General features: G+C 64.2%; 5 protein-coding genes across 5 annotated transcripts in view; 1 reads left to right on the forward strand and 4 right to left on the reverse strand.

Moving 5' to 3' along the window:
- The window catches only part of PDE4DIP (phosphodiesterase 4D interacting protein), a 30713-nt gene extending 28631 nt beyond the window's left edge, over positions 1-2082 (reverse strand). The window contains exons 1-4 of the mRNA XM_050901151.1: positions 1942-2082; positions 1403-1479; positions 367-490; positions 137-291 (exon numbers count right to left, since the gene is read on the reverse strand). Of these exons, the coding sequence (XP_050757108.1) occupies positions 137-291; positions 367-490; positions 1403-1479; positions 1942-2082 (497 nt within the window). The remainder of the gene's footprint in view (positions 1-136; positions 292-366; positions 491-1402; positions 1480-1941) is intronic.
- Positions 2083-10008: 7926 nt separating this feature from the next.
- On the forward strand, positions 10009-13792 carry PHGDH (phosphoglycerate dehydrogenase). Its single transcript, XM_050900722.1, has 12 exons — positions 10009-10208; positions 10485-10636; positions 10820-10885; positions 10967-11021; positions 11110-11208; positions 11312-11444; positions 11527-11675; positions 11894-12046; positions 12175-12307; positions 12647-12774; positions 12969-13197; positions 13493-13792. Exons 1-12 carry the CDS (start codon positions 10071-10073, stop codon positions 13645-13647), a joined length of 1590 nt encoding a protein of 529 aa, XP_050756679.1. The 5' UTR covers positions 10009-10070; the 3' UTR covers positions 13648-13792.
- A 765-nt stretch (positions 13793-14557) lies between these two features.
- HMGCS2 (3-hydroxy-3-methylglutaryl-CoA synthase 2) lies at positions 14558-17782 on the reverse strand. The gene is made up of 9 exons (XM_050900723.1): positions 17670-17782; positions 16977-17416; positions 16577-16702; positions 16109-16273; positions 15870-16038; positions 15614-15784; positions 14973-15079; positions 14744-14869; positions 14558-14664 (listed from the first exon to the last, which is right to left on the reverse strand). Exons 1-9 carry the CDS (start codon positions 17780-17782, stop codon positions 14558-14560), a joined length of 1524 nt encoding a protein of 507 aa, XP_050756680.1.
- Positions 17783-18950: 1168 nt separating this feature from the next.
- Positions 18951-21506, reverse strand: REG4 (regenerating family member 4). The gene is made up of 8 exons (XM_050900973.1): positions 21401-21506; positions 21173-21254; positions 20637-20741; positions 19796-19872; positions 19592-19689; positions 19373-19510; positions 19187-19292; positions 18951-19024 (listed from the first exon to the last, which is right to left on the reverse strand). Exons 1-8 carry the CDS (start codon positions 21504-21506, stop codon positions 18951-18953), a joined length of 786 nt encoding a protein of 261 aa, XP_050756930.1.
- Positions 21507-23571: 2065 nt separating this feature from the next.
- NOTCH2 (notch receptor 2) overlaps positions 23572-27774 on the reverse strand; it is an 87635-nt gene continuing 83432 nt past the window's right edge. The window contains exon 33 of the mRNA XM_050900506.1: positions 23572-27291. Coding sequence (XP_050756463.1) covers positions 25948-27291 — 1344 coding nt within the window. The 3' untranslated portion in view covers positions 23572-25947. The remainder of the gene's footprint in view (positions 27292-27774) is intronic.

Below are 27774 nucleotides of genomic sequence, written 5' to 3' on the forward strand. Positions count from 1 at the left end.
CCTTGGGGCGACCCCTCCACCCCCCCAGATGCCCGCAGTTCCCCAGCCCTGCATAGTACCAGCCCCTTGGTAGTCCCCAAAGACCGGGACAGGGCACAAGCTAGCAGCATAGAGGGGACGGGTCCTGGGCACCCACCTCTGGGCCACGGCGCTGCAGCCATCATCGCTCCTGTCCTCCTCCTTCGTCCTCGCAGCTTCCTTCAGCTTCCCTGCCAGCTCCCGGCACCGCTCCGCCTCGGCTCTGGCCAGTGCCGTGGCCTGCTCAGCCTCACTCCGTGCCAGCCTGGCCTCCTGCACAGCAGCGGGGTGAGCCCCCAGGCACTGGCCTCCAGCCCCCCCCCCAGCCCCCACCACCCCCGGGCTCACCTCCTGCAGGAGCTGGATCTTGTTCTCCAGGAGCTCGTAGACATGCTCCGACTCCCGCTGCCGCTCCTCATACTGCTGCCGGAGCGCTGCCTGGCTGCGGGTCGTCTGGTTCTCTGCGGCCACCCTGCCAGGCACAGCACGGCATGGCATGGCATGGCATGGCATGGCACAGCACAGTATGGCACAGCACAATGTGGCACAGCGTGGTATGGCATGGCATCTCACATGACATGGCATGGCACTGCACGGTATGGCACAGCACACTATGGCATGGCACAGTACATGACATGGCATAGCATGGCACAGTATGGCACGGCATGGCATGGCACAGCATGGCATGGCTTGGCAGGGTGCAGCATGGCATGGCATGGTATGGCATGGCATGGCATGGCACAGCATGGCATGGCTTGGCAGGGTGCAGCATGGCATGGCATGGCATGGTATGGCATGGCATGGCACGGCACAGCATGGCCTCCCTTTGCAAAAGCCCCCACCCCAAACCAGCTGGGCTGGGCGAGCTGTGCCACCTCAGGTGCCCCCAGCCCAACTCCCCCCATGCCATGGGTGCTGTTTCTGCAGGACCCCTGGGCAGGGTGTACTGTAACCTCCCAGTGCCGCTGCCCTAGGGACACGACTCCTCCGGTGGCACCAGGTCATGCTCAGGCTCTGAACCACCAAAGCAGTCCCCGCACACTCCCGAAACCAGGGGCTCCCCAGCTGCCGTGCCCCCGGCCCCCCCGCCCAGCGGTACCCCGCCGCGGGACACCCGCACCACGGCCCCCAGGCATGGCGCTGCCCTCCCCCGCCAAACAGGTGCTGCCCTTTATTTTTGGCTGGCGCCGGAGCTGTAAGAGGAGCCCTGCGGGTGCCCGGCCCCACTGCAAACCCATCCAGCCCCATTGCAAACCCCTCCGCTGCCCGCTGCGGGCAGAGCGCAGGCAGACAACCCTCGTCCCCTGTGCCTACGCAAGCGCCGCAGACGGTGTGTGGGTGCCGCGTCCACCCCGGGGCGAGGGGCTTGGCCGGCCCCACTCACCATGTGTTGTCTAGGGCTTGTTGCTTCTCCCGCAGCTCCCGCTTCAGGCTCTCCACCTCCACCTTCAGCTCGATGTTCTGCGGGGCGGGAGGGAGGCGGGTAGGATGCCCCCATGCTTGCCCGGACCCCCCAGTGCCGCTGCCCACGGGAATGCATCAGAGGTGGCATGGGCGTCCCCCACCCCATGGCAGGGCTTCGGGTGCTCCTGGCACCAAGTGGCACGGGTGGTATTTTAGCCCACTGGAGCTGGAATGGGGTGTACCTGCTACATCTGTCTGCACCCAAACTGGCACCGCCACCCACCCTGGGCACCCCACCGGGCCGGGGACGCTCTCCCCGACCCTCTCCCCCCTCCTGTCAAAGGCAGCAAGGGGCAAACTCCCACACAGCAGCTCTCCCAGACCCAGTGCCGTGCCGGATGCCCTCCTTGGCATCCTCACCAGCTCCAGTCCCCTGGCCCCATCCCCTCCCGGCAAAGAGAGGGCATTGGGAGGGAAACCCCCGTTGGGCACCCATCCCTGTCCCCCACGGGTGCTCACCCGCCGGTAGACATCGTCCCGGCTGCCCTCGCCCTTCTGCTGGACGCGCTCCTCCAGAAAGTAAATGCGCAGCTTGAGGCTGAAATTCTCCTTCTTGAGGTCATTGAGGTGCTGGGAGAGCGTGCGGTACCCGTTAGCCATGGCCGGCGCTCCATGGGGGGGGCATCCCGGCACCCCTCACATGGCGCCGCCGGGGACACGGCCCAGGGTCCCTGCCCGCCCGCAGCTCCCGCCGCTGGCCCCGCCGCGGCCCCCTCTCCTTTTTTTTTCCGCCTCCCGGAGCTATTTGAGGAATCGCCGGAGCGGGGACGGCGGGGACGGGCGGGCGGTGAAACCCGAGCCCCGGCGGCCCCCGCCCGCCTCAGCCAGGAGGGCGGCGAGGGGGAGCCCGGCGCCCGGGGGGGCTGAGCCCCCTCTCCCCGTCCCACCGCCGCCTGCCCTGCGTCCCTCTCCTGCCCTCCGCACCCCACTGGTGCACCCAGGGGATCCAGCCGGTATCCTGCAAGCACCCGGCGGTGCTGGGGGGGTCCTGGCAGTGCCATGGGGGGGTCCCGCCGGTGCCATGGGGGGGGTCCCGGCACCCCGCGGTCTCACCTGCTCGAAGTCCCGCAGGGTCTGCGTCTGGGCGAGGGGACCCATCTCCAGGTCCCGGAGGAGACACGTTTGCACCAAGGGGCCAGGCTGGGGCTGAGCACCCGAGGGGCCGTGGGACCCCCCCGGCTCGGCTGGCGCGGGGTCCTCGTCGCCCTCACCCCACGGCCCGTCTTGGGAAGCTGGGAGGGAGCGAGGGCAAGCGGCAGTCAGACGAGCAAAGCGGCTGCTCCACACACTGCCTGCCTCGGAGATGTCACCGGGAGGGACGCCGGGATGCCTCGGGGCCCGGCGAGCCGCTGGCCATCCCCTGGGGCGATGCATGCTGCCAGGGTGCTGAGCCCCGGCACATCACCCTCGGCAGGGCATGGGAACAGGGTGTGCAGGGTACGGGGGGCTCTCGGGGCGTCTTACCCGCCATGCCGCTGGCTCCGGGGAGCACGGCTGGCCCGTCGCCGCTGCAGGGGTCCCTGCAGAGAGGAGCACACGGCCATGTCACGCACAGCATCAGGGGTCCAGCCCCTAGGGCCCCCCATGCACCACCCAGCTGCTGTGCCAGAGGGGCCAGGGAGGGCGGTGGGGGATTTTACCAAGGGCTCTGCACAGTGGCTACTGCGTCTCCCCCGCCCCGGGGGGGTCACAAGCAGCTGGTGGGCACCGGGGGGGCGGCAGAGGCGAGCTCCCGACATCAAACGGTCACGCAAAAGCCTGCCTGGGGTGGGGGGCGAACTCCAGGCAAGGCAAAACCCTTGTGCATCCGTGAGTGTGCATGGGGGTGTGTGTGTGCATGCCTGTGCATGCGTGCACAGGGGCACACGGGCATCCGTGCACACGTGGGGGTGCACGTGTGTGTTCCCACAGCCGGGAGGCATCCGCTCTAAGTGCAAAGACACAAGGCCCTGAGAGCCGTGCAGATGGCGGTGCCCCCGTAGGAGCACTTTAGCCCCATTAGCAGCCCTGGCAGGGCCACCTGAGCCCCGGCAGCACACCCCTGCGGCCCCGGGGAGGGGGTCTGGGTGCTGGCAGCTAGCAGCGGCTGCCTAAGGCAGGGCTGGCCCCGGCCGCTCTCCGAGGGGCCCCGTGCCTCTGCGCCATCACAGCTCACCAGCTCCCCACCGCAGCCACAATCAGGTTTATTTTCAGCTGAGAAGCGTGAGTCATTTCATGATTTAAAAGAAAGAGAAAAGAAAACCAACCCACAAATAAAAAAACCCAGATTTTTTTTCCTTTTAAAAAAATCAGAATATTTATTTTCTGATCTCAGCATGACAGCTTTTTGGTGGGGTCCCATGAGCAGGGAGGTGGGCACTCGCCCCCAGCGCCACAGTGGGCACAGTGCCCTGCCCACGCGCACGAGGCTGAGCCCCAACGGCCGGGCAGGGCCAGCACATTCCTGTGGCATAGGCCACGGTAGGGGCCCTGGGGCCATGTTCCCAGAGCCGGGCACACCACACCACCACCTTGCAGGCAGGGGACACAGCACTGCCAGCCTGGGACGGAGCAGGCAGAGGCAGCCACAGGGTGCCACGGCCCCTGGAGCAACAACCCATCACGAGGGGAAACTGAGGCATGATGGCTTTAAACACACCAGCACTGGCCAGGCATGGCCCTGCGCCCTGCCAGGCACCATAACCAGCACGATACCCAGAAGCACAGTACCCAGAGGCATGATACTCGGAGGCACCCAGAGGTAAAATAACCAGAAGCATGACACCTGAGGAGACCCGATACCCAGAGGCACAATATCCAAGGAGGCATGATCTCTGGAGGCATGACACCCCAGGAGGACCAATACCCAGTGGTGCGATACCCAGAGACAAAACATCCAAGGAGCCACAATACCCAGACGCAAGATGCACAAGGATGCACAATACCCAAGGAAGCACAGTACCCAGCGGCACAATATCCCAAGGCATGATATCCCAGGAGGCAAAATACCCGAAGAAGCACAATACCCAGTGACATGACATCCAAGGAGGCATGACACCCAGAAGGATAATACCCGGAGACAACAATCAAGGAGGCATGACAGCCAAACGCCTGATACCCGAGGAGACACGATACCCAGAGGCACAATACCCACGGAGACACAGTACAATACCCAAGGAGGTGCGATACCCGGGGGTGCGACACTCGAGGAGGTGCAATACCAGAGGAAGCAGACCACCCAAGGAGATGCAACGCCCGGAGGGGTGATACCCAGGCAGGAGGGTGACCAGCTCCTGTGACTCCAGTGCCGTGGGGGCTCCTCAGGGCCACCCTGAGGCAGGGCCAGCCCAGCGTCGTGGCTGGCCATGGGCTCTGGGGTGAGTGAGCAGAGCACCCGGTTTCCCGCAGCCCAGCCAGCACACCCCCAACACCAGGACTGGGAGCCCCGTGCTGGGCCACAGAGATGCTGGGACCAGCAGGAGCCCCGGGCTCTGCTGCAGCCACGGCCGGCTGGGCTGGACGGGGGCTCCCCCCTCCCTGTCCATGTGCCCAACACTGGGAATTTGTTTGCTGCGAAGGGGGGCCGCCACGGTGCTGCCAGGGCTGGAGGAGGACAAAAGCCCTTTCATGCCGGCCATGCCACCCTGGGGCACGGAGCAGAGCCACCGGCACAGCGCAGAGCCGGAGAGGGGCACAGCCCTGGGGCCTCCCACCCGCCTGGCAGCACGTCCCACCCCGATGTACCTTCAAGCCCTGGCACGAGGGGTGCCACGCGGCCCTGACTCAGAGCACCCGCTGACTCACAGCATCTCCATGGCATTGCACCAGGGCCACCGCAGCCGCCCGCCGGCACCAGCACTCTGGGGTGCCGCGGGGGAGAGGGGAGAACACAGGGGTGGCTGCCAGAGCCATGGCACGTGGGCTGCCTGAGGGTGGCTACTGCCCCACAAGAGAGCATCCCCAAAGCACCCGGCACCGCTCAGCACAGCAACAGCAACTCACCTCCTCCTGCTGCTGGATTACCTCCTGTGGACAGACAGATGGACAGAGGGATGGGCGGCAGCCCCTAGCCCCATGCTCAGCCACAGCCACTCCAGGTGCCAGCGACTGTCTCTGGGCTGGCAGAGGGGCCGTGGTGAGGGCTGGGCAAGGCCAGGGCGAGCGTGGCAGCTCAGTGCCGGGGCCGGGATGCCGAGCGTGGCACAGCCCGGCTCCCTGCTGACTCGTCGGCACAAATGTTTCAGCAGGGGCTGAGTGCCGCCACGGGGGAGGTGGAGCGGGGGACAGCCGGCCACGACCGCGGCAGCCGCCTGGGCGTATGTGCACAGCACACGGCACACGGCACAGCCGCCCACCGACTGCCTGCACGCAGGGCACGGCAACAAGGTCTCCATTGAGCGCGGCAGGACGGGGGGAGCCAGGGGCGGCGTTACCCACACTCCTGGCGAGGCCGGCTCCCAGCACGGCACCGCACGCGTGGCAGCCAGCACGGCTCCCGGGGCCCGGCAGCCCTGGCCAGGTGCCAGGACCAACGATCTGGCCGGTGGCTCAGGGTGGAACTGGGGATGGGCAGAACCAGGGGAAGAGCAGAGAGGATGCAAACGGGGCTGGGGAGATGGGGCAAGCCAAGCTCACTGTGCTGGCACCCCGAACCACAGCCCTTCCTGCAGGGCCACCCTTGGTCCAGCATCTCCCAGCAAACCCCACCTGCCCAGCACCCCAAGGAGAGCCCAGTGCTGTTGCTGGTGCCAGCCCAGCCCCGCAGAACCCTACGGCTCCTGCCCTCTCGCTTGGCACAGCACACACTGCCCTGGCACCCCTGGGTCCTCATGGCATAGCGCAGCAAAGACCCATGTGCCCCTGGTGCTGGACGAGGGGCCCCTGTTCCTTTCCCGCACACCGGCAGCTCCCCCAAACCCCCTGCCTGGATGCCCAGCAGCGCTCCTGGGCTTGCCCAGCCTGGGGCCCAGCAACCCACCAGCCCGGCTGGAAGCAGGGTGTCCCACAGCCCCGCCACCAGCGCCAACCCGCGGGACCCCAGCAGCAGGCAGGGGACACCCACGGCCCAAGGGGGATGGGGCTTGGGACAGGCAGTGTCCAGCCCCACACAGCCCCGAGGGAGCACACCTGCATCCCGGCCGCATCCCGGCCGCATCCAGGCCACACCGACGCCGGTTGGTACCTGGGCCTCAATCTGCCGCAGCATCACCACAGCCCAGCGTGGGCACACGCAGCCCCACGGGTGTCCCGGACACACGCAGCCCCCACGCGTGCCCAGGCAGACGGACATCCCGACCCGCATCACTCACGGACACACGCACCCACGGATGACACACGCACGCACGAACACGCTTCTCACCTCCGCCGCGGGGCTCGCATCCTGCCCCGCCGGGCACCGCCGCACCGGGCCGGGCAGTACCGGGCCGGGCACCGGCGGCACCGGGCGGCACCGGGCCGAGCCGGCGGGTCTCCGCAGGCGCTGCCGGGCCGCCCCAGCGTGCGCCGGGAGGCGGCTCTGCGGCACCGGCCGGCTCCGCCCGCCGCTGCATCCCCTCCTCCTCCTCCTCCTCCTCCTCCTCCTCCCTGCCTCCCTCCTTCATCCATCCCTGCCTCCCTCCATCCTTCCTTCCCTCCCTCCATCCCTCCTTCTGACCCCCCACCCTCCCTCCTTCCCTCCCTCCCTCCCTCCCTCCCCTCCCCGCTCCCTCCCTCCGCCCTCTCCCTGCTCCCTCTCTCCATCCCCCTCTTCGTCCCCCCGCCCAGCAGCCAGCCTGTCCCGGCTGACACAGCCACCCCCTGCCCCAACCCTCCACTCCCCCCAGTCCCTCTGGGCTGAGCCCCAATCCTCCCAGTCACCCCAAAAGACCCCCAGTTAGCCAAGATCCCCCATGGCACCCCCAACCATCATCCTGACACCCCAGTTACCCCCAGTCCTCCTTGTCATCCCCTACCGCCCTGGTCTTCCTTGGATGCCTCCATCCCAGCCTGACACCCCCAATCCCTTTGTCACTCCTGGGGCCCCATGAGCCCCCCGGGTACCCTTCCAGCCCCACAACACCCTCACTTGCTCTCTAATCTTCCATGACTTCCCAGTCCTCTGCTGGCACATTCCTATCACCCTTGATCCCCCTTGACCCCACCATCACCCTAACCCCCCTCGAACACCCACCATCCCAACCTAACACCCCCAATCTCCCCACCCTTGCCTCTCCTTTGTCACTCCCCATCCCAACCCCAATAACCCCAGTCCCCTTTGACCCCCTAATTCCTTTCCCTGCTTGATACCCCAGTCCCAGTGCTGCCCCCGCCTTCTCCCCCAGCCCCATCCACTCTGCAGGGACACCCCCCCCCACTCCCCCATTGCCGGGCCCCACTCCTCCATCCTGCACCCACAGCCCCTCAGCCAGCTGTCCCCTGTGGCCCTGCCTACCTGCCACCAAGCAGAGCCCATCCATGACCCTGGTGCTAACGGGGTCAGCAGTGGGGTGCCATGTCCCCGTAACCCCCACACTCCATCTCGGTCATGGCTCATCAGCCACCACAGCCCATGTCCCCCGGGCACCCGTCCCGCTGGCCCTGCCAGCTTTGGGGTCCCCTCCAGCCCGAGGGGCCGTTCCTCGAGCACAGGCAGGGACCGGATTCAAGTCTCTCCGGCGGGCTGCCTTGGAGGGCCAGGAGTGGGGGGACATGCCTGCCAGCATCGCCACCCGGCCAGCACTCCCCGTGTCCCAGCAGGCCCCTGGTGAGGGATGGGGTGCTGGGGTGCCAGGGTGCTATAGGGCTGTGCCTCCGGCGCTGCTCCCCAGGAGAGGGCACCAGCCGGCTGGGAAAAGCCGGCAAACATGACGCCGCGGCAGCTGTGGCTTGGCCACGCATGGCCTCCGCACAAGCAGGCCACAGGTGTGGGTGAGGGACCACGGAGGCATACGGAGGCGTTGGGCAAACTCAGGCAGTGCCAGCACGGGGATACTGGGTCAGTGGGTGCCCTGAGCAATGTCTTAATGGTTAACGGAGGCCAGGGCCAGCGGCAAGGCTGTGCCAAGGGCTGCGGGGCTGCGGGGCTATGTCCCAGCCACGGCACGTCCCGCAGTGTGGGTGCCCCCAGCCCACGCCACGCAAGAGGCTGTGGAGCGGGACCCCTGTCCCGGTTCCCGGGTCACACAGCCCTGCTGAGGGGCCATTTCAGGACCCCGCTGCAGATTTCTCCAGCCTCTGCCCTTGACCCTGTCTCTCGCCCTGGGTCGGCTGCCTCGGACTTTCCCCCCTCTGGCGTCACGGTTGTTCCCTGGCTGTGGCTGTGGTGTACGTAGCACGAGGGTATAGGTAGTGCCAGGCTGTACATCGCACCGGGGTGTATGCAGTGCCGCGGTGTACATAACGCTGGGCTCTCGCACCTTGGCAGCACTGCCTACGGTGAGGGCAGCCATCCTGGCCACCTCCTGGCAGCTGCAGCAGGTCCGTCACTTGGGCTTTGCTGGGTTTAACGGCCTCTGGGGCCACCCCAGGTCTCACACGGGGCAGTTTGGTCCAGCCCTGCTGCTTGGGGCACACACAGCCCTGGGAAGGGCTCAGTCCCGTCAGGACCTGGCTTGGGAGCACCGTGCCCCTGCTGCCCACCCCCAGCGCATGGAAAGCGGTGGGCAAGGAAGGGCCGGATCCTGGCTCCCCCATGGGCAGGACCTGGGGTCTGTCTGGTCCAGCTGCGCTGTGAGGTTTTGTCCCCATGAGCAAGGGGATGCCCTCTGTCCCTCACCATCCACCATGCTGGGCTGTGCCCAGCCCCGTGAGGTCCCCACACCGTCCCCTCTGGAGGGCCAGCACTTTCCCCCACGAGGTCACTGGACGCAGCCACGTGGCTCTTGCCCCACGGAGGGCGTTTGCTGGGCAGCTCCCGTGCACCCCACGTCATTGGGAGCCGGTGGCCAGGACTGGCCCCGTGCCCCCGGCCCCTTATCGGGGGCATTGCTCAACAGCGGGTGCGATGTCGGGGGCGGGCAGGGGCCATGGCACTGCCTCACATCTGGGCTCTGGGATCCGGGGAACCTCCATTCCTGGGCGAGCTGGGGGGGCATGGCCGGTCTCGCCATGGACTGGGGGCCGAGCTGCTCCCCTGCCAGCGGCACCCCCAGCTTTGGGGGAGCCACCCGCACCACCGTGGCTGCCACCACCGTTCCCCTCCTGCCTCGCTGTGCTGTGATGTGCGGGGCAGGGAAACTGAGGCACGGCCGCGGTGCGCGGACGCGCTGCCCCCCGCTCCCCCCGGCTTCGTGGCTCCCCGGGGCAGCGGGATCCTGCCGGGGCACCCCTCCTCCTCGCTTTCGGGCTACTGGGGGGCCCGGCACAGCCCCGGTCCCGCGCCCCTCCGCCTCCTCCCTCCCTCCCTCCGGGGTTGGGGCGGGGGGGGGGACCCGGGCGGGCTGGGGCGGGGAGGGGAAGGAGGTGGGATTATGGAGACGGGACCCAATGAGCCCGAAAAACGTGCCCCGCTCGCAGCCCTTTTAGCGCGGCGGACGGGCGGCAGCAGCCTCCCGGCGGCGTGCGGAGAGAGCCGGCACCCCCGTCCCGTCCCGTCCCGCCCCGTCCCATCCCGGCCGGTCCCGGCTCCCGCCATGGCGCTGGGGAAGCTGCAGAAGGTGCTGATCAGCGACAGCCTGGACCCCTGCTGCCGGGAGATCCTGCAGGCCGGCGGCCTCCGGGTGCAGGAGAAGCCCGGCCTGAGCAAGGAGGAGCTGCTGCGGGAGATCCGGGTGAGCGCGGCGCGGCCGGGCTGTACCCACGGGTGGGTGGGTGCGTGGGTGGCCGCAGCTGGGGACCGGCTGTCCCGGCTGGCAGCGGACCCCCCCTCCTCGACCAGCGGGGCCGGTTCCCGCCTCCCGTCTGATGCAAGAGCCCGGCCGATTTCGCTCGGCGGATCCCAGCCCCCGGCAGCGGCTGTCCCCAACCCGCCACCCCCCTGGGACCACCCCGGGACCGCCATCCCCGGCCCCGATCCCGGTCCCACCCGCCGTGTCTGTCCCCCCCAGGACTGCGATGGGCTCATCGTCCGTTCGGCCACCAAAGTCACGGCCGACGTGCTGGAGGCGGCGGAGAGGCTGCAGGTAGTGGGCAGAGCGGGCACCGGCGTGGACAACGTCGATGTGGAGGCGGCCACCAGGAAGGGTGTCCTGGTCATGAAGTAAGAGCAGGAGCACGGGGACATCCCTGCCTGTGCTCCTGGGGAGACAGGGGAGGCTTCAACAGGGTGCCCTCCCCACCCATGGCACCCCGTGGCACCCCCCTGCGGGTCTTCATCCTCACGGGGTGCAGACCCCCATCAGCCCGGGGGTGACACACCAGTGACACCGCTCTCCATCCCCAGCACACCCACTGGGAACAGCCTCAGTGCCGCTGAGCTCACCTGCGGGATGATCCTGTGCTTGGCCAGGTGAGCGTGGGGCAGACGGGGGGGACAGACGTGCACCCCGCAGCCCCCTGCCCCTGCGCTGACCGCAGCCTCCCCTTTCAGGCAGATCCCGCAGGCAGCTGCCTCCATGAAGGAGGGCAAGTGGGACCGTAAGAAGGTAGGAGGCGGGCGCAGCACCCCAGGCACGATGGGGTGGCGGGTGCCCGCGTGGGGTGTGCTCGCTCACTCTCCGCTTTGGACCCTAGTACATGGGCATGGAGCTGAACGGGAAGACGCTGGGCGTGCTGGGGCTGGGGCGCATCGGCAGGGAGGTGGCCACCCGCATGCAGGCTTTTGGCATGAAGGTAAGGAGCCGGGGCAGGGAGGAGCGATGGGGAGCGAGGACTCCCCTGGCCTGGCTGCGAGCATCGTGCCAGGCTGCAGGAGCAAGCACCCGCTCTGCCTCAGACCATAGGCTACGACCCCATCATCACCCCCGAAGCCTCGGCCGCCTTCGGCGTGGAGCAGCTGCCGCTGGAGCAGATCTGGCCCCGCTGCGACTTCATCACGGTGCACACACCACTGCTGCCCTCCACCATGGGTACAGGGCGGGCACTGGCGTGGGGTGGGGGCTTGGGGGGAGCCGGGGCAGCTCCCCACCACTCACAGCACTCCCTCCGCAGGGCTCCTGAATGACAGCACCTTTGCCAAGTGCCGCCGCGGTGTGCAGGTGGTGAACTGTGCCCGCGGTGGCATCGTGGACGAGGGTGCGCTGCTGCGGGCGCTGCGGTCGGGGCAGTGCGGCGGGGCTGCCCTCGACGTCTTCACGCAGGTGAGCGGGGCCGCAGGAACCCCCCGAGCTCGGCTTCGGCTCAGCATCACCTTAACTCTGCCCAAGCCAGGCCAGGGCAGCCCGGCAAACCCTGTGGGACTGGGACCAGGCACAGCCCTGCTCCAGCTCCCTCCTTGCAAGGGAAGAGGGGGTAAATGACCCGACGGGCTCCCGGGTGGGTGCCGGGGGCTGACGGTAGGAGGGGGCTGTGTCGGCAGGAGCCCCCGAAGGACCGTGATCTGGTGAACCACCCCAACGTCATCTGCTGCCCACACCTGGGCGCCAGCACGCGGGAGGCACAGAGCCGCTGCGGCCAGGAGATCGCCATGCAGATCGTGGACATGGCCACGGGGAAGGGGCTGGCCGGCATAGTGAGTCCCCCCGCTGGGCACCTGACCTCCGTGCCTCGGTTTCCCCGTCTGTCAAACATGGGTGCATTGGGAGCAACCCTGTGCGCTCGCTGGCGGGTTCTCATCGCTCACCCCGCTCTTCCTTGCAGGTCAATGGGCAGGCTCTCAGCAAGGCTTTCACACCGCAGACCAAGCCCTGGATCGCCCTGGCCAGGGCCCTGGGCACGGTGCTGCGCACTGCGGGCAAGCAAGCGCAGGGCAGCGTGCAGGTCTGCACCCTAGGTGAGCCGGGCAGGCTGTGCCCTGTGTCTGGGTGCCGGGACCCCGATGGGAGGGCAGCGCAGCGGGGTGCATGGGGACCCACGGGGCTGGGCGGATGGGAGGATGGATGGGAGGGTGGCCAGGAGAAGGGATGGACAGGAGAGTGGTTGATGGTGGGATGGGAGGATGGGGGCATGGGTGTATGGGATGGATGGGTGCATGGATGGGTGGGATGATGGGAGTAGGGATGGGTGTATGAATGGGTGGGTGGAAGGACCAGCCCCAGGCTGGCTGCTCCAGTGCAGGGCTGACCTCTCTGCTACTGGCCCATCCACCCCCTGCGTCATCCCTGCAACCCAGGGACACCCCTGCGGGAGGCCGGGAGCTACCTGATGCCTGCCGTGGCTGCGGGCATGCTGGCTGGAGGGGTGCAGAAGGAGGTGACCCTGGTGAATGCCCTGCTGCTGGCCCAGGAGGCTGGGCTGAAGGTGCGTGGACAGCTGGGGCTCCGCACGTCAGCCTGGCACACCCAGACCCCATCCTTCCCAGGGCTGCCCTGTGGGGCTGCTAACGCAGCTCTCAGGCTGGGGGCCATTCCCTGGAGTGGCCTCCGAGGACATCCCTTCCTCATGCCCTGCCACGTGCAGGACCTGGGTGCTGAGTGGCTGCACTTCTCCGGCAGGTCACAACCAGCCACGGCGACGTGGCCCCCGAGCCCGATGGCAGCACCGGCTTGCTGCAGGTGTCCCTGCAGGGCACTCCGCACCGGGCGGCAGGGACAGTGCAGGGCAGCACCCCAGTGCTGCGGGAGATCAATGGGGCCACCTTCAAGCAGCCGGCCCCACTGGCTGGCCCCATCCTCATCTACAGAGCCAAAGCCTCTGAGCCGAACACGCTGCCCGCACTCGCTGGTGAGCTCCCCACGTTGCCCCCAAGCAGGGGGGGGCAGCCTGGGGGAACCCCGTATTTGCCCCAGAGCCGAGCCCCTGCTGCAGCAGGGAGAGGGAGATGTTGCATGGAGAAACAGGGGTGGACAGGGGAGTTTGGGCAGAGCGTTGGGGGCTTGGAGCAAAGGACTTGGGGCAGGGGAAAGAAACGGCATCGTGAACGTTTTGAGGGGCGCTGGGGTGGGCAGAGCCCTGCTACCCGTCGGGTGCTGGGGCAATGGGGCAGCCTGCAGTCCCTAACACCTCTCCTCCTCTCCAGGGCTGCTGGGGAAGGCGGGGGTCCAGCTCCAGTCCTACCACAGCTCAGGCACGGTGGCAGGGGAGCAGTGGAGCGTCGTGGGGCTCTCGGCCCCCCTGTCCGACCTCGGCGAGCTGAAGTCACGCATCACCGAGGTCTTCCAGCTCCACCTCTAAACCCTGACTGCCAGCAAGGACTCTCCCCATGGCCGCAGCACCTGGAACCCCCCTCAGCTGGGGGAGCATCGCACCCGGCCGCCCCTGGCCCCCACGCTGGGCTTGGGGTAGCCCCACACTCAATAAAGGGTCCAGAAGGAGCGAGTGTGTGATGCCTTGTCTGTGCAGTCCCTTGTCCTTGAGCCCAAACCTCCCTCCCTCCTGCCCCCGCCGCCCCCCGGCCCCACTGCTGTTTGCTCAAGGGTACAAAGGTCTCCGCGGCTGCTGCGGCCCCGCCGAGGTCCTGTCCGGCCATGGTTCCGTGCTGGGACATGGCCCAGAGAGCGGGCAGCGCTCCAAGGGAGGCTGAGCCCTCCCGTGAGCCCCCGCATCGCCTGCCCCTGCCTGCCCCCTGGGTTTTCCCATGGGGATGTTTCAATTTACCGGTGTCACGGGGAAAATGACATCTTACCACCCCCAAACTGGAGACTGGGGAGCTGGGGTTTACTTGGCTCCCCCAAAATGGTAGGGCACGCTTCCATCCTGGGGAAATGGAGGGTACCGAGGCACGTGTTCAATGGGGCAGATGCCCACGTTGGGTGCCCATGGGATAAATCCCTTAAGGGGCTGCAATCCAGCCCTGTAGTGGCTGAGGGAAGGGCCCCGGGGCGGGAGGGGACCAGTCGTGACCAGGAGCCAGAGCCGGGCTGCTGCCCCCTCTCGTCTGCACCTTTATTCCCCCGTGCCGCCCAGGTGTTTGCAGAAAACACCACTGTCTCCACCAGCTCTGGGGCCCGAGGCGCTGCTGGCCACTTCCCGGCCATCCAAGGTGAGGTTTCCCGCAGAGGCCAGCCCCAGATTTGGGGGTGAGCAGGGATGCCGGTGGGTAGGAGAGCATCCCCATCCCTGGGGCTCACCGCTCCGGTCCCCCCTAGACGGGCTTCCTGGCATATTCCCGGCGGTACTTGTCATCCACCCGCGTCAGGTACCAGGTGCCGGGGAAAAGATCCGCCTGGGAGCCGTGGGGAGCGTGGTCAGCTGCAGGGAGAGGGCGGTGATGCTCAGGGGGGGTATGGGGTCCTGGTGGGGGGTGTCACATCCCCCCGGCCCCACTCACCCAAGTGATGGGTTTCCTCCCGCCGCTTCATGATCTCGGCGAAGTCCTGTGGGGCCACACGCTTGCGGGCGTCCAGGCGAGCCGGCAGGTCAGCCAGGCTGGAGACCAGCTTGTCCAGGGGTGAGCCTGGCGGCGGGCACCCCTCGGGTGAGACGGCACCGCCGGCGGCCCCGGCCCCGCAGCCCCATGCTGCCCTCCCCTCCCGGCCTCCCTCTCCCATGGGGCTCACCCGGGGCCGCATCCTGCGAGACGCGGAGGGAGAACATGCTGGCGGCCAGCCCCGAGCCGTAGGAGAAGGCGCCGATCCGGGAGCCGGCCAGGTCCTGTGCCGAGGACCTGCAGTGAGGGGTTAGGGGGGTTAGAGGGGATTTGGGGCTTGGGGGGGGGGGGGGGGGGGGATGCAAGGCTGTGGGGCCAGCGTAGGGGGCTGCCTCCTGCCCCCTTTGCAGGCAGGGGGGTCCTGGGACTCGGGGCTGCATTGCTGAGGGTACGTAGCCCTGGAGTGTGGTGGTGCCGGGGAGCCCCAGGACGAGGTTTTCATGTCCCCCCCGGTGCCTGGCCGTTCCTACGGCTCCTTTGCTGCGGCGTCAGCCATTCTGCCGGCCATGACAACAGGGTTTTCATCCTTCCGGGGCCAACAGAAGGGCTTTATGTGCCGGCCCAGCTCCAGCGAGCTGGCATGAAAAGGCTGGCAGGGAGACGATGAGGAGCGGGACGCGTCAACGCCAGGGGTTATGTGCAATGAAAGTGTGAGGTCTCTGCTGGGGGGGAATGAATGCTGGCGCCTGCCCCGCCAGCCAGCCAGGCCAGGGATTGCCCTCCCCGAAATGACCTCCCCCCCGCCCTGAGCCAGCTTTTTGGGTGACTCACTGTGCCAGGAGGGAGGCCAGGCAGCCATACATGGATGGTGTGTACATGTTGCCGTTGCGGGAGGAGAGGAGCAGGGAGGGCTTGGTCTTCTGGTTGAAGATCTCCTGGCTGGCCGCCTGGAACGCCTTCTCCACCTCCTTGCTGGTGTAGGTGTCCTCCAGCTTCACGCCGCTGCCCAGAGAGAGGCCGGCTCAAACCCCACACGGGCGCATCCCCGGCCAGGCTGGGGGACGGGGGACACGGCACGCGGACCCACCGAAAGGGCTGCAGCCCCTTGTAGAGTCCAGCGGCCGTGTCGGCGTTGGGGGTGGCCAAGAAGTCGTTCAGCAGCAGCCGCCCCACCGACTTCTGCACCAGCTTGCAGAAGGGCGTGTGGAAGATGATGAACTTGAAGTCGTCGAGGGTGAAGGGCCGCTGGATGCCAGCTGGAAGGCAACGCGGGGCCGTCAGCATCTGGTGGGATGGTACGGGCACCCCAGGGGTGCTGCCGCTTACCCTGCTGCCACTGGCTCTCCGCCTTCCGGCGGTACACAGCGTAGCAGCGGTCCAGCGCCCGCAGGTAGCACTGGATGGAGAGCTGCCCGTCCACCACCGGGTACTCAGAGGCCAGATCTGGCTTGTAGAAATCATAGGCGTGCTCCATGTGGGTTCCCCGCAGGCCTGGGGACACAGGGAGAGCCGGCTGTCGGGGAGCGTTGGGGGGTCCCAGCTGGATGGCAAGCACCTACGGGTGCTGCCTGCCGTGCCAGTCCCAGCATCCACCAGCCTCCCTGGGTCGCTCCATGGTGCCCACAGGGACGTGGCTGGCCAGGATCCTGGGGTATGCAGCACTGGGCAGCCACCGGGGCTGGTGGAGCTGGTGCTGCTGGAGCTGAGCAGCTCTGTTCGGGGCTGGGACATGGATGTATGCCCCCCAGGGACAGCACCCATCAGCTGCTATCCCCAGGGTCTCATGACACCGACCTCTCTCCAGCACCAGCGGGGCATTGGGTCCCACCAGCATGGCGATGGCACCAGCACCTCCCGTGGGCCGCGCGTTCCCCGTGGCGTAGACAGCAATGTCCCCACATACCACCACAGCGTAGCGACCTGGGGGAGGACAGGGGACCACCAGGGCTGTCAGTGGGTGGGAGGCTCCATCCCGTGGCCCTTGTGTACTCCCATCCCCATGCTGCCAGGCGTCACGGCCAAAGCGGGCAAGAAACAGTGGTGATGGAGAGCCTAGAGGGGCAGCAGCTCCCTTTGAGGCTTGCTGGAGCATCTTTGGGTTTCAGGACGCCTTGTGCCTCCTTCCCCCATCCCATGGCACCCACCCAACATCCAGCCCCCCCATCCCCATGGCACAGTCCCTGCCCGCACCCACCGTCCCAGGCGCTGGACTCCACCCAGGCGGCTGCGTTGAAGAGCGAGGCCGTGCCCCCGTAGCAGGCATTGGTGGTGTCGATGCCCTCCACGTCAGTGTTGCCCGAGTCATGGAAAAGCTGCATGAGGACGGTCTTGACGGCCTTGGACTTGTCGATGACGGTCTCAGTGCCTACCTCCAGGCGGCCGATGGCATCCCAGGAGAGGCGCCCGCGCTCCACCAGCCGCTGCACCACCGTCAGGCACAGGGAGTTGATGTCCTCGTGGGCGGCGCAGAAGCCCATCTGCTGCTGGCCCAAGCCCCGTGTGTACTTGCCGGCCTCCACGCCGTCGTACCGCTCCAGCTCCTCCTGCTCCACGTACTGGGCAGGGAAGTACACCTCCAGCGCCAGGATGCCCACGTCCTTGGGCCAGGTGCCCGTCCCGGCAGCGCTGGAGAGGCTGCGGGGCAGAGGGAGCGGCAACAGTCCCGCGGTGGCCCCGAGCTTCGGGGACAGGCAGTGGCCCCGGGGAGATGCCACCAGCGAGCACCCCAGGCCGTGAGCACCCCAAATCCCTGCTGGTTCCCTGTGCCCGGTGGCACTGTGGGGAGGAGGGAGAGCATCCCCTTCCCCAGCAAGGTTTAAGAGCACTGCCAGCTCCCTGACCCTCCCCGGTTATGCCTCCACTCCACCCGATCCGCGTGGCTGCTCACCATGCCCTCTGCCCGGCCATGGGGTGCTGGGCCCCCCAGGGTGCCCGCTCCGGCCCTGGCGGTGCCCGCCTTGCCCCCCAGCAGCGCGCGGCACGGCCGACCAAGCGCAGCATCTTCGCCCCAGCCGCTGCGCGAACGGAGGGACAGACGGCAGGACAGACAGCGGGATGGGCCTTCGGTGGTGCTTTTATAAACTGCGCGGGTGGCACGGCACAGCCCTCCCGGCCCTTATCAGCACACCGGACCCCGGCGCTCAAAGGTCACCTAGCGCCAGCCAACGTGACAGGGACAGCGGAGCAAGTGCTGGCTTTGGAGGGGGGAACTTGCAAGACGTCTCTGTCTTGTGCCCCAAAGCCTGGGCATGCACTCGGCTGGAGCTGGGGCTGAGCTGCGGGATGGGCTCTCCCACAGCCCTGGCTCCTTGTGCCATGGGGTGGCGGCAGCTCCGGTGCCCACGGCTTGCCAACACGGCTGCGGTCACCACGCGGTGTGCAAGGTGCTGTGTGGCCTCCCCAGCTGCCCCCGCGGTCCCAGGGAGGGAGCAGAGAGGGGCCGGAGCTTTGATGCCGGCACCATCCATGCCGCCTGGGATGCGGTCCACCTCCATCATGTGCTGCGGCTCCGAGGGGAAAAAAACCCATGAGCTGGGTGGGGGGCAGAGCCATCTTCAAAACAGCAGAGCAAACAGCCACGTGATGCCTGTGGCAACACTGCGGTGAGACAAGAAGGGACCTTTGGTCCCGGTGCTGCTGTCAACACGGCCATGGGGCAGCACCGCAGCCCCTGGACCCCTGTGGAGCCGTCTGCACCCAGGGGGGCACCCATCCCCATGCCTGCTCACCCACAACAGCCCCCATCTCCACCCACATCTGTGCCCCAGGTCTCCTCCATGCCTGCACCCTGGGGACGCTCCTGTCTGCCCCACCTGCACCCCAGGGACACCTGTCCCATTTGGCACCAGAGGGTTGGGGATGAGCAAACACGAGCGCCTGGCCGGGACAGCCACCAGCCCTGCGGCTCCTGGGGACTCACCCTCAAATGGCTGCACCGGCATCGGCAGCGCCGAAACCCCCTGAAGCTGGGAAGCTCAGGGAGCCATGGCAGCGCCTGTCTCTCCCTCGCCCGGACCAGCCCAGGGCTTTGCACCAGCACCACGCTCACACAGCACTTGCATGCTTCTTTTTTTATACATATATTTTTAGGAGTTGGAGGGAGAGGAGCAGAGATGGCAAGGGAGGAGCATCGCCGGCGCGGGGTCCGCCATGGGCCCAGGGTCTATGCTCAGTGCAAGGGGGTGAACTTGCAGATGTAGTGATGCTGCTGGGCGCAGTCGGCGCTGGACCACAGGGTGAAGCCTGCCAGAGAGATGGGCCGGGGGTTGGCGGGGGCCATGGCGAGGACAGGGCACCAGCTCTGCCCGCCGCAGCCCCCTGAGGACACGGGATGCAGAGAAAGAGGAGGGGGGGATGCCGGCCGAGATCAAGTGCTGGAGGTGGACGTGGGGTCCAGGCACTCACCACTCAGGTGGGTCAGCATGCCGCAGGTCCCCCCCTGGGCACCGTTCCCAGCCAGCCCACTGGTGATGTTGTACTTGTCCCCAGTCACCCACTGCCAGGCCCGGCTCTGGGCAGGGAGAGGGGGGTCAGAGGCATGGCCCCGCTGCCCCCCGACCCCTTGGCACCCCCTGCCACCCCCCGCCTCACCTCGTGCCCGTAGCGGAGGCCAAGCCAGACAGGCTGCACGTGCTGGTAGTAGGAGATGACCTTCTGCAGGGTGGCCGCCTCCCGGGGCTCCTCCACCCAGGCCAGGTGGGCATCGGCATGGCTGGCCTGGCACTGCCTCTGCAGGGAGAGCCGTCAGTGCCGGGGCACCCCTGGGAGATGGGGGGGTCCCCGGCCGCCTGCGTACCCTGGCGGGCTTACCTCGGCCTCATCCCAGCTCTGGAGCTGACGGAAGTACCTGAAGCAGCTGAGCTTGTAGTAGGACCAGTCCTTGGGGCAGTAGTCTACGTACCAGGCACCTGCAGAGGAAGAGCCGCGGGGAGGGATGGGGGACAGCCGGAGAGGAGCATGGCTCCCTCCCAGCCCCGCTGCGAAAGCAGCTGCTCCCCGAGTCGTGGGACTCACCGGCCGGCCACAGGAGCCCCACGCAGCCCAGCAGCAGGAGGGTGAGTCTGGACGCTGCCACCATTCTCCTTGCTCCTGAAGTGTCCCCTGTAAGAGCTCAGGGGGTCACACCAGGTCCCTCAGGGACAGGGGATGCCGCCTGTGCCCAGAGAGTGCAAACCTGCCCTGCTGTGGACTGAATCTGGCCCCTTTCAGCCGGCTGGAGGAGATGGCAGCCCCGGGGGCTGTGCCTCCCTCTCCCCTCCCTGGCAGAGGTCACTGCCCCATCCCCGCACCCCATCCCCCAGGCACAGCTCGGGGTCCCCAGCCCACACTGGCAGCGGGGTGTCCCAGTCCCACCAGTCCCAGCCTCAGCGGGAGGCATCTGGGCGAGCCAAGCTGTTTTGTGGGGACATGGGGAGAGCGCTGCCATGGGCACAGATGGGGGGACCCCAGCCCTGCCCCGGCCTTGGGCAGCAGCAGCAATGGCACAGGCAGAGCCGGGGCCGGTAGGGCTGCAGGGACTACGTGCACAGCATCTTTTTCACCCCCGAGCTCGTAGCGCTGCCAGACCCAGGCTGGGGAGGCAAATCAGCCACATCAGCGCAGTTCCCCTTTATCTGGGCTAATCCCCAGGCACCGGGGTCGATTTGCAGACTCAGCTCATCTTCCCCTCCAAGAAGCAGTGACAAAAGTCAACGCGGGGCTGAAAAATGCATCGTTGCAGCCTGCCCCATCCAGCAAGGGCAAGCGCTCAGCTCCCCTGGGAGCTGCCAGGGCTGGGACTGGCTCCTGCTTGCCCACAAGCCACCTCGGAGCATCCCAAGGCCCCAGCCACCCTGCGAGGGTCCCCTTCCTCACCTGCTGTCCGGAGATCGGGAGGAATAATGGCTTCTTGTGGGTCACCGGGAGAGGAGAGGAGCTTCCCTTTATAGCCTGGTGCTCACCAGCATCAGTGTTTGCCCAGCTCAGGTGATTCCCACCATAAAAATCTTACTGCTGACTCTCCTCCATCCCCACTGCTTTGCTGGAAACCTGCCTAGATCTCTGCTCTGTTTGCATTCAATGTTTCTCCAGAGAAGACAGGAAGAACCTCTCCTAGTTGGTCAATAAACCCCCTGCAATTAGCGTTAATTTCTAATGCAAACACAGAGATAACCTCATAGCAGAGAGCAGCCTGGCACCAGGCAGGGATGCCCACTGGCCCAGCCCCAGCTGGACCAGGAGCTGGCGGGGGCGAGCCCCAGGGGGAGGCTGCCCTGATCCTGGCTGGAGCATCCCTGCGGTAAGCGGCCGGGCCATGGGTACCACCCGCTGGCATTGCCCATGTCCCTGGCCGAGGGATGACACCCAGCCGGGCCCCACGCCCTGCCCGGCTCTGCCATGCGTCACCCATACACCGCCCTTGTTTGAACTGCCTGGGGACATTTGTCAGCAGGATGCAGGACGCGGGGATGTGGGAACAGCCTGCGGCCGGTGGCTGGCAGGCACCATCAGATAGCGGTGGGGGTGCCCGGCCCCCACGCCCGGCAGTGACGCAGGGCTTCGTCAGTCTGCATCCCTCCAGGAGGAAGGGGCAGGTCCTGCAGCAGCAGCCCCCCACCGCCTCTGCCCCATGTGGGGTACCTGCAGCCCTGGGGAGGCTGCTGCTGGCATGGAGCTGCAGAGGGGGGGCTGCCCCCGGCCTCAGCAGCCGGAGCCCTTCAGCACGGTCGGGCACAGTCTTTGCCATCATGGTCCTCGCTCCTCACCCCGAGGCGTCCTCTTGCACCGGTGGGAGGCGGCTGAAGCTCATCTACCCTACTGCTTCAACCACGCTGCTCTGGAGCATCGCTTCGCTGGCTCCTAACATACCAAAGCAGCTTTGAAAGCTCTTCCCGCTGCCTGTCCCGTGGCCTCCTGCAAAGCTGCCAGCTCCTGCCCAGCGCCGTGCTGCCGCCAGCTACAGCCAATGCCCGGCTCTCCTTCCCCCAGCCCTCTCGAAGACCCTTGGAGGAGGCCACTGGGAGCTACCCAGGAGGCAGTGACCTGCGGAGGATCCAGCCCCAGAGCTGAGCCCCGCTTCTCCCAACATGGAGGGCTTGTAGCTGGCTGAAGCTGTTACTTCTGGCTGTCAGGCTCAAGCCATGTTCCCCAGGGATCTCCCACAGCTCCTTTGTGGCAGCATTTACTGAAACATGCAGCCAGCGAGTGCTGCTACGCCCACAGGGCGCAGCTCCACTCCAGCATGCAGAGGCAGGTCTGGCTTTCGCCCCGGGGAGGGAGGAGGATCAGACCCGTCTCCTTCGCCCACACAGCCGGGATACAGCTGCTGCTGCTTCCCTGAGACCTCTCAAGGCTCAGCCAGCTTGCTAGGCAGCCTCTGGGACCAAAGGGGTAAAGCCTTCTTGTGTCCAAACGCAGCTGCTGCCTGCTACCATTTCTCCTGAAAGAAACAACCTTACAGAGATCAGCCGTTCTGACTAATGGGGAAACCCTTCAAACACAGCAACCCCCCAGAAGACAGGACTCCACCCTTGTTTTATGAAAAACCATGAAAATGTTCCCCAAAGGAGCCTGGGGCTACTCCATGACTCCTCAGTTAGATAAGGGATGCCCCAGCTCCCTGCCTGGCTGGTTCAATTCGGCTTATTTGGATGGAATACACAAGTTTTCACAAGCCCCTCGTCATCCTGGGCAGGGGAAGAGGCACGCGCCATCCCCGAGGAGACACAGTTTCAAGTCTCAGCCTGAGCACCAGCAAACTCGACACAGCTGTGCCAGAGACACAGCAGAGCTCGCTAAACTTTGGCATAGATGTGCAACCTGTGGGAGAACATGGATGAAAGCCTCATGGAGGTTTGTACTTGCCAAGCTGGCTCTACTAGAAGATAAAGGAGCTGCGCTGTTTGAATATTAAACCCTTAAAATGCCCCCAGCAGCTTTATCCCTGCTAGGCATCATAACTCAGCTACCAGCTCCATCCGAGTCCGCAGGGAGAGCTGGAAACCGGCCAGGTGAGCACTAGTGGAGCCCAAGGCTTCAGTGGCACCTCCCTGCTCAACATACAGGAAGGCAGCCATTGTCAATTTGTTCTCCAATTGTTCAAGTCAAACTTTTCAAGTCCGAAAACAGCACGGAGGAGCCGTGATTCCCTGATTCCCCGTTTCAGCGGCTGGAGAATCACACATCCTCATGCATCAGCTGCCAAGCCAAAGCCAGGGAGGCAGCCTCAGCTCCAGGGATGAGGGTCCTCCTCCCAGCTGGAAGAACAGTGAACAGCCCAGGGAAGCAAGCAGGACCTGAAAGGGCGAGCGAATCCATGGCTCCACTAACCACCACCGGACCCACACTTGCTCACAACCTTTCTAAAAGCCACACAAAAGCCCCAGCCCTTCTCCGGCTCCCAGACTCCCAGGCAAGCGAGAGCTCTTATTCAAAGCATCTCAAAAAGGCCCCATCCCAGTCCCTCCCCATCCTTCCCAGTATGCCCAGCTGCTTGGCTGCTGGTTACTGCCCCCCTTCTCAGCTAACCAAGAGACCCAGAACCCTCCTGCTACACCCGAGCCAGGCTGCTTTCAGCTCCCAGGCACAGCTCCCTTGGATGGAGCTAAGCAGTGGGGTTCATGTGCTGCTGAGCCACAGCACAGAGCGCCCTTGATCCCCCAAAGCTCTCTCCTGACATGGACTGCGGAGGTCCTACCGAGCCCTGCCTTGCCAGGGGTCTGAACAGCTACTGAACACCGATGGTTCATTTATAATCCAGGGGCTGTGCCGCGACAGCCGGGAAGACAAACGAAAACAGCAGCACACAGACACTGGGCACATACTCTTTATTCCGGGGATAAAAATTGCTTATACATTTTGCAGCAACTATTTTCATAAAAGACTCTTATAAAAAATGTAAAAATAAGCAAATATTTTCCATTATTAATATAGGAAAATGCTGCTGTGTGAATGGTTACTCTACAACTTATGAGATAAAATACCACCTTAAGGAGATATTATCTTTACAAGTAGTTAAAAAAAAAAGAAAGGCAGAGGGCCATCGTATTAACACGCCAGGCACGAAACTGGCTTCATTCCACAGAAAGCACTCATCTTGTGAAAGGCAGCCACATATATAAAAAGGCACTTGGTTATTTGGGGCTAATGAGGAAAAGCCCTTTTTTTCTTTAGCATCGATGTAGCAACACTTCATTATTTGCAGTGAAACAGGTACCTGGACAGACCTCCAGGAGCTTGCAGGCTCCTGCCTGGAGATCTGAGTCGGTTGCAGCTAAACTTCACAGGACACACTGCAGCGAGCGTGCCGGGGAACGCTGTGTGCGTCGTAAAATGCAGTAACTTCAGAATTAAAAACTTCAGCCCAAAACAACAGCCCCGGGAAACAGCTCCTCCTGAGGCCCTGCCTTCATGTACCATTGAGTCGAATCGAAAGAAAAAGCTTTTACTCTTGATTAGAATGGAAAGAAACATCGGAGAAAATACTGTACACGGTAGGACGCTGAATGGCCGCTGCTCGGAGGGGAGCGGCCTTCTCTGTCCTCTGGCGGCAGCCGACAGCCCCGATCTCTTTGGAACACGTGTCTGCAGGGTTCCCCTGAAGAGGTAGGAGCAAACGATTCCCAGAAATGTTCACCTCGGCTGCTGACTGGTTCAGAGCCCTTCAGGGAAGCATTACTCTTGCGGACAAAGCAGAAAGAGCAGCTGTTTGTCTAAGGTCAGCGACAGCTGGCTTCCGTAACTCCAAAAATATCAGGGGAGCTGCAGTACTAATGGCACTACCGTCCCACAGAGCACGTGGGGCACCTCAGTTGGGAAATCTCGATACAGGCTGAAGCTGAGAGCAGAGGACAGCCCCAGACCTGCTAACCAAACTGCATTAGGCAACGGTTTCTGAGCTATTTGGTCTGCCACATAAGCCCAGCTCCTGGCTTCAGGCACGCTGCTGCTGCTGCTGGAAGCCTGCTCAGGAGTCAGTGCTGCAGCCTCCTGGTTGGGAGGGGAAGACAAGGCAGCCCGGTCCCAGGGCTGGAGCAAAAGGGACACTTTTCAAAGGGCTGGATGCAGTTCCCGACGCAGAAGGACACACACTGCAAACATGTAACGACGTCCTTGACACTTCTTGATAATACCATAAAGAGGCAGCACATGGTATCTGGAGGACAGGACACACAGCCACCCTTGGATGGAGGGGAGTACTGTGCAAGAATGCTGGGAGCCTGTGTTATCAAGTTTTGAAACACTCATGCTCATCCCAAGAGCTTCCCAAAAGGCCTGTATCGGTTGCAGGGCATCTCTTCCGGCACGGGAGCCTGTGAAGGCGGTCACGGACACACCTGGCAGGACGGGGGCACGGGGAGGGTAGTGTGTTCAAAATGGTCAGGCGTGTCTCGGGGAAGACATACAACACGGGAGAGATGTGCCTACAGGCCACCGTGGGGGGAAGACCAGGTCAGACCAGCGTTTTCGGGCGGGGGGGCGGGGGGGAAAGACCTAAGAGAAGACTATACGTATATATAATCTCATAATACCTGGGGGGCAGGCAGTGAGAAGGCTAAGAGGTGTTAGTGGGACTGTATGAGACAAAGACTCTTGAAGAGGAAAGGGTGAAGCTGCGTGACAGAAGGTGTCACTTGACCTGCAGGTGTTTTGGGAAGTCTGGCTCGCTTGCTGAGCAAGAGTGGCCGAGGGAGGGAGGGGTCTAGGAATGTGGGTGCAGCTCTGAGCTGTGTCAAGACAAGGCAACTTGAGGAGAACTAGTAGAAGGTGCTTCAGAGAGAGGTTACGTGGGTAACAGAAGGAGTAACAAAATAAGGATACAAAGCTGGTTTTGGCTAAATTTCTGGAGAAACGACCATGAGATGCATTAAGCCGAAGAGCTGTCTCCCCAAAGAAATGGTGGAACATATTTAAAAGCAGACTGGAGAATCCAGTGCAGACAGCAATCACACCCAAGGTGCATGGGAGTTGGTTAGAAGTGACCCAGCTGGTCTTCTCCATCACCAGCTTCTACAGTTCTCTGTTTAGCATAAAAGCATACAAGCCTACAGCGACCACAGTCCCTCCAAGGAAAGAACAGCCTGGGCTCATTAAGACTCTTGGATACTAAAATGGTTCTTCATTTCCATCCTGGAAGACCTTCATGAGTTCTGGAGTCCGCTTTAATCGGGCTTCACCTTGGCCAGCCTTCAGGCATACACCTGCATGTTGTTCCGCTGCTGCTCTGTCATGTGAGCGGCCGCTGGCCCGCGCTGGTTGTTACTGGGACTGGTTGCCACATCAGACCAGTCAGAGGCTGAGTGTGGGGAGGAGCTTGACCACTGGTCTGGAGATTCCGGCGACGGAGTCAGGTATGGGTGCTCCCCTTGTAAGTGCCGGTTGTGGCTAGGAGTCCGTTCTGTGGCCGAGGAGTAGCAGCTGTGCTGTGAGGGAGGCGTCGGGTACTTCCCCATCGAGCTCTGGAACTGGTGGTAGGCCGGGAGGACCGTCTGAGCCACTTGCCCGTCCTGCTGAGGGATGGCAGCCATGGAGAACGAGGCGCTGGGCAGCTGAGCTAAATCCGGTATCTGGTACATGGAGCTAAGAGGACCAGCCATGTTCTGAGCGCAGTTTGACTGGGCCTGCTGTGGCAGTGCTTGCTGGTTTACGCCACCCTTGGGAACCAGCTGGAAAGTCATGATAGGGGGCAGAGACTCCCTGGACACTGCCATGTGCTTTGTATCTGCTTGAACCAAACCGCTCTGCTGAGAAACACTGGGGTGTGAATGCATCACCTGCGGCACCATGCCAAACATCTCATTGTACTGGGACTCGTTCACCTCCATACGGTTCATCCACTCGGCAGAAACGTTGGCTGGCCGGAGCCTGCCAAGCCCGCTGTTAGGAGGGGTGGTTCTGTGCTGTGAAAGCAGCTGGCTGACAGATGGGAGCACGGTGCTGGATCCATGTCCCAGGGGCTGCATCTCGTGGAGGTTGGAGAAGGACATCGTGTGCGCAGCCTGCACCGACGGAGCGGTCAGCAGTGAGCTGGGCGACGAGTGTAACACCCCCGGCGACGGCATCACAGGAGACGATGTTGGCTCGGATGCAAACGCATGGGGTGATTCTAGGGAATCAACTGGTGACAGGGTCACTGAGCTCTCCGAAAACTGCCCTTTGCTCTCACTGAGGGACTTCTTCCTTCTCCTCTTTGCATCTTTGGTGAGGTTTGTGGGCATGATGCCTTTGGCATTCGGTTTTCGTGACTTCTTGCTTAACGAAGCATGCTTCAGATTGAGGAAGGACCTATTTGGGCCACAGATGACCGGGGAGAGGGCAGAGTTCAGCATGGCGCCGGGGTGCCCAGCGGGGCTGTGCGCCACATTGTACTCGTTGAGAAGCTGCACTATGTCGTGGTGCATCCGGTCCTGGGCCACATCTCGGGGCAGGCGGTCCATGTGGTCCGTGATGTCTCGATTGGCAAAATGGTCCAGCAAGATTTTTGCTGCTTCGAAACTGCCTTCCCGAGCGGCAAGGAAGAGCGGCGTCTCTTCCTGAAAACACAGAGAATAAGTATTTTAGCGGTTTCACTGTGGGGGGAACTGACTTACAGCTAACAATCCCTTAATGGCGCGGCAACACCTGGAAGCACTGTTTAATGCAGTGTCGCATTCATTGTCTCCAAGAACAACCCACCCTGAGAGGTGCCCATTGAAAAAGGCAGATTACAGATTATTTCATGCATGGCAGTGGAGCGCAGAGGCTAAACTATCCCACCAGGAAGCGCACTGTTCTGCCATGGGTCCTTGGAGGAACTGTGAAAGCACCTGGTGCCTTTCTCCCATTGTTCCCTATGAGGGAAAGGGAAAAAGGACTAAAACAGCCCAGTAAAGAACTGCAGCTTGTTGGTAGCTCTAACAATCCACCGAGCAATACATAATAATCCAAAAAAGAAACCATAGGCAGAGGAAAGAAATCAAGGACTAAGACACAGCAAAAACTAACAGTGAAGCTACAGGAGGTCTGCACAGTGCAGA

The sequence above is a fragment of the Gymnogyps californianus genome, chromosome 8 (assembly GCF_018139145.2).
Source record: "Gymnogyps californianus isolate 813 chromosome 8, ASM1813914v2, whole genome shotgun sequence".
NCBI lineage: Eukaryota > Metazoa > Chordata > Aves > Accipitriformes > Cathartidae > Gymnogyps > Gymnogyps californianus.

Excerpts from the sequence above, each read along its gene's own strand:
- PHGDH (XM_050900722.1), top strand. The coding sequence starts at position 10,071 with ATGGCGCTGGGGAAGCTGCAGAAGGTGCTGATCAGCGACAGCCTGGAC. Across the intron at positions 11,445-11,526 it reads ACTGCTGCCCTCCACCATGG|GGCTCCTGAATGACAGCACC; the intron begins GTACAGGGCGGG and ends CTCCCTCCGCAG. Across the intron at positions 13,198-13,492 it reads CACGCTGCCCGCACTCGCTG|GGCTGCTGGGGAAGGCGGGG; the intron begins GTGAGCTCCCCA and ends CCTCCTCTCCAG.
- HMGCS2 (XM_050900723.1), bottom strand. The coding sequence starts at position 17,782 with ATGCTGCGCTTGGTCGGCCGTGCCGCGCGCTGCTGGGGGGCAAGGCGG. Across the intron at positions 16,039-16,108 it reads GGAGAGCCAGTGGCAGCAGG|CTGGCATCCAGCGGCCCTTC; the intron begins GTAAGCGGCAGC and ends GTTGCCTTCCAG. Across the intron at positions 14,870-14,972 it reads CTCGCAGGATGCGGCCCCGG|GCTCACCCCTGGACAAGCTG; the intron begins GTGAGCCCCATG and ends GCCCGCCGCCAG.
- REG4 (XM_050900973.1), bottom strand. The coding sequence starts at position 21,506 with ATGGCAAAGACTGTGCCCGACCGTGCTGAAGGGCTCCGGCTGCTGAGG. Across the intron at positions 21,255-21,400 it reads CAGCCTCCCCAGGGCTGCAG|CCACCGGCCGCAGGCTGTTC; the intron begins GTACCCCACATG and ends GGTGCCTGCCAG. Across the intron at positions 19,873-20,636 it reads CTCCCGATCTCCGGACAGCA|AGGAGCAAGGAGAATGGTGG; the intron begins GGTGAGGAAGGG and ends AGGGGACACTTC.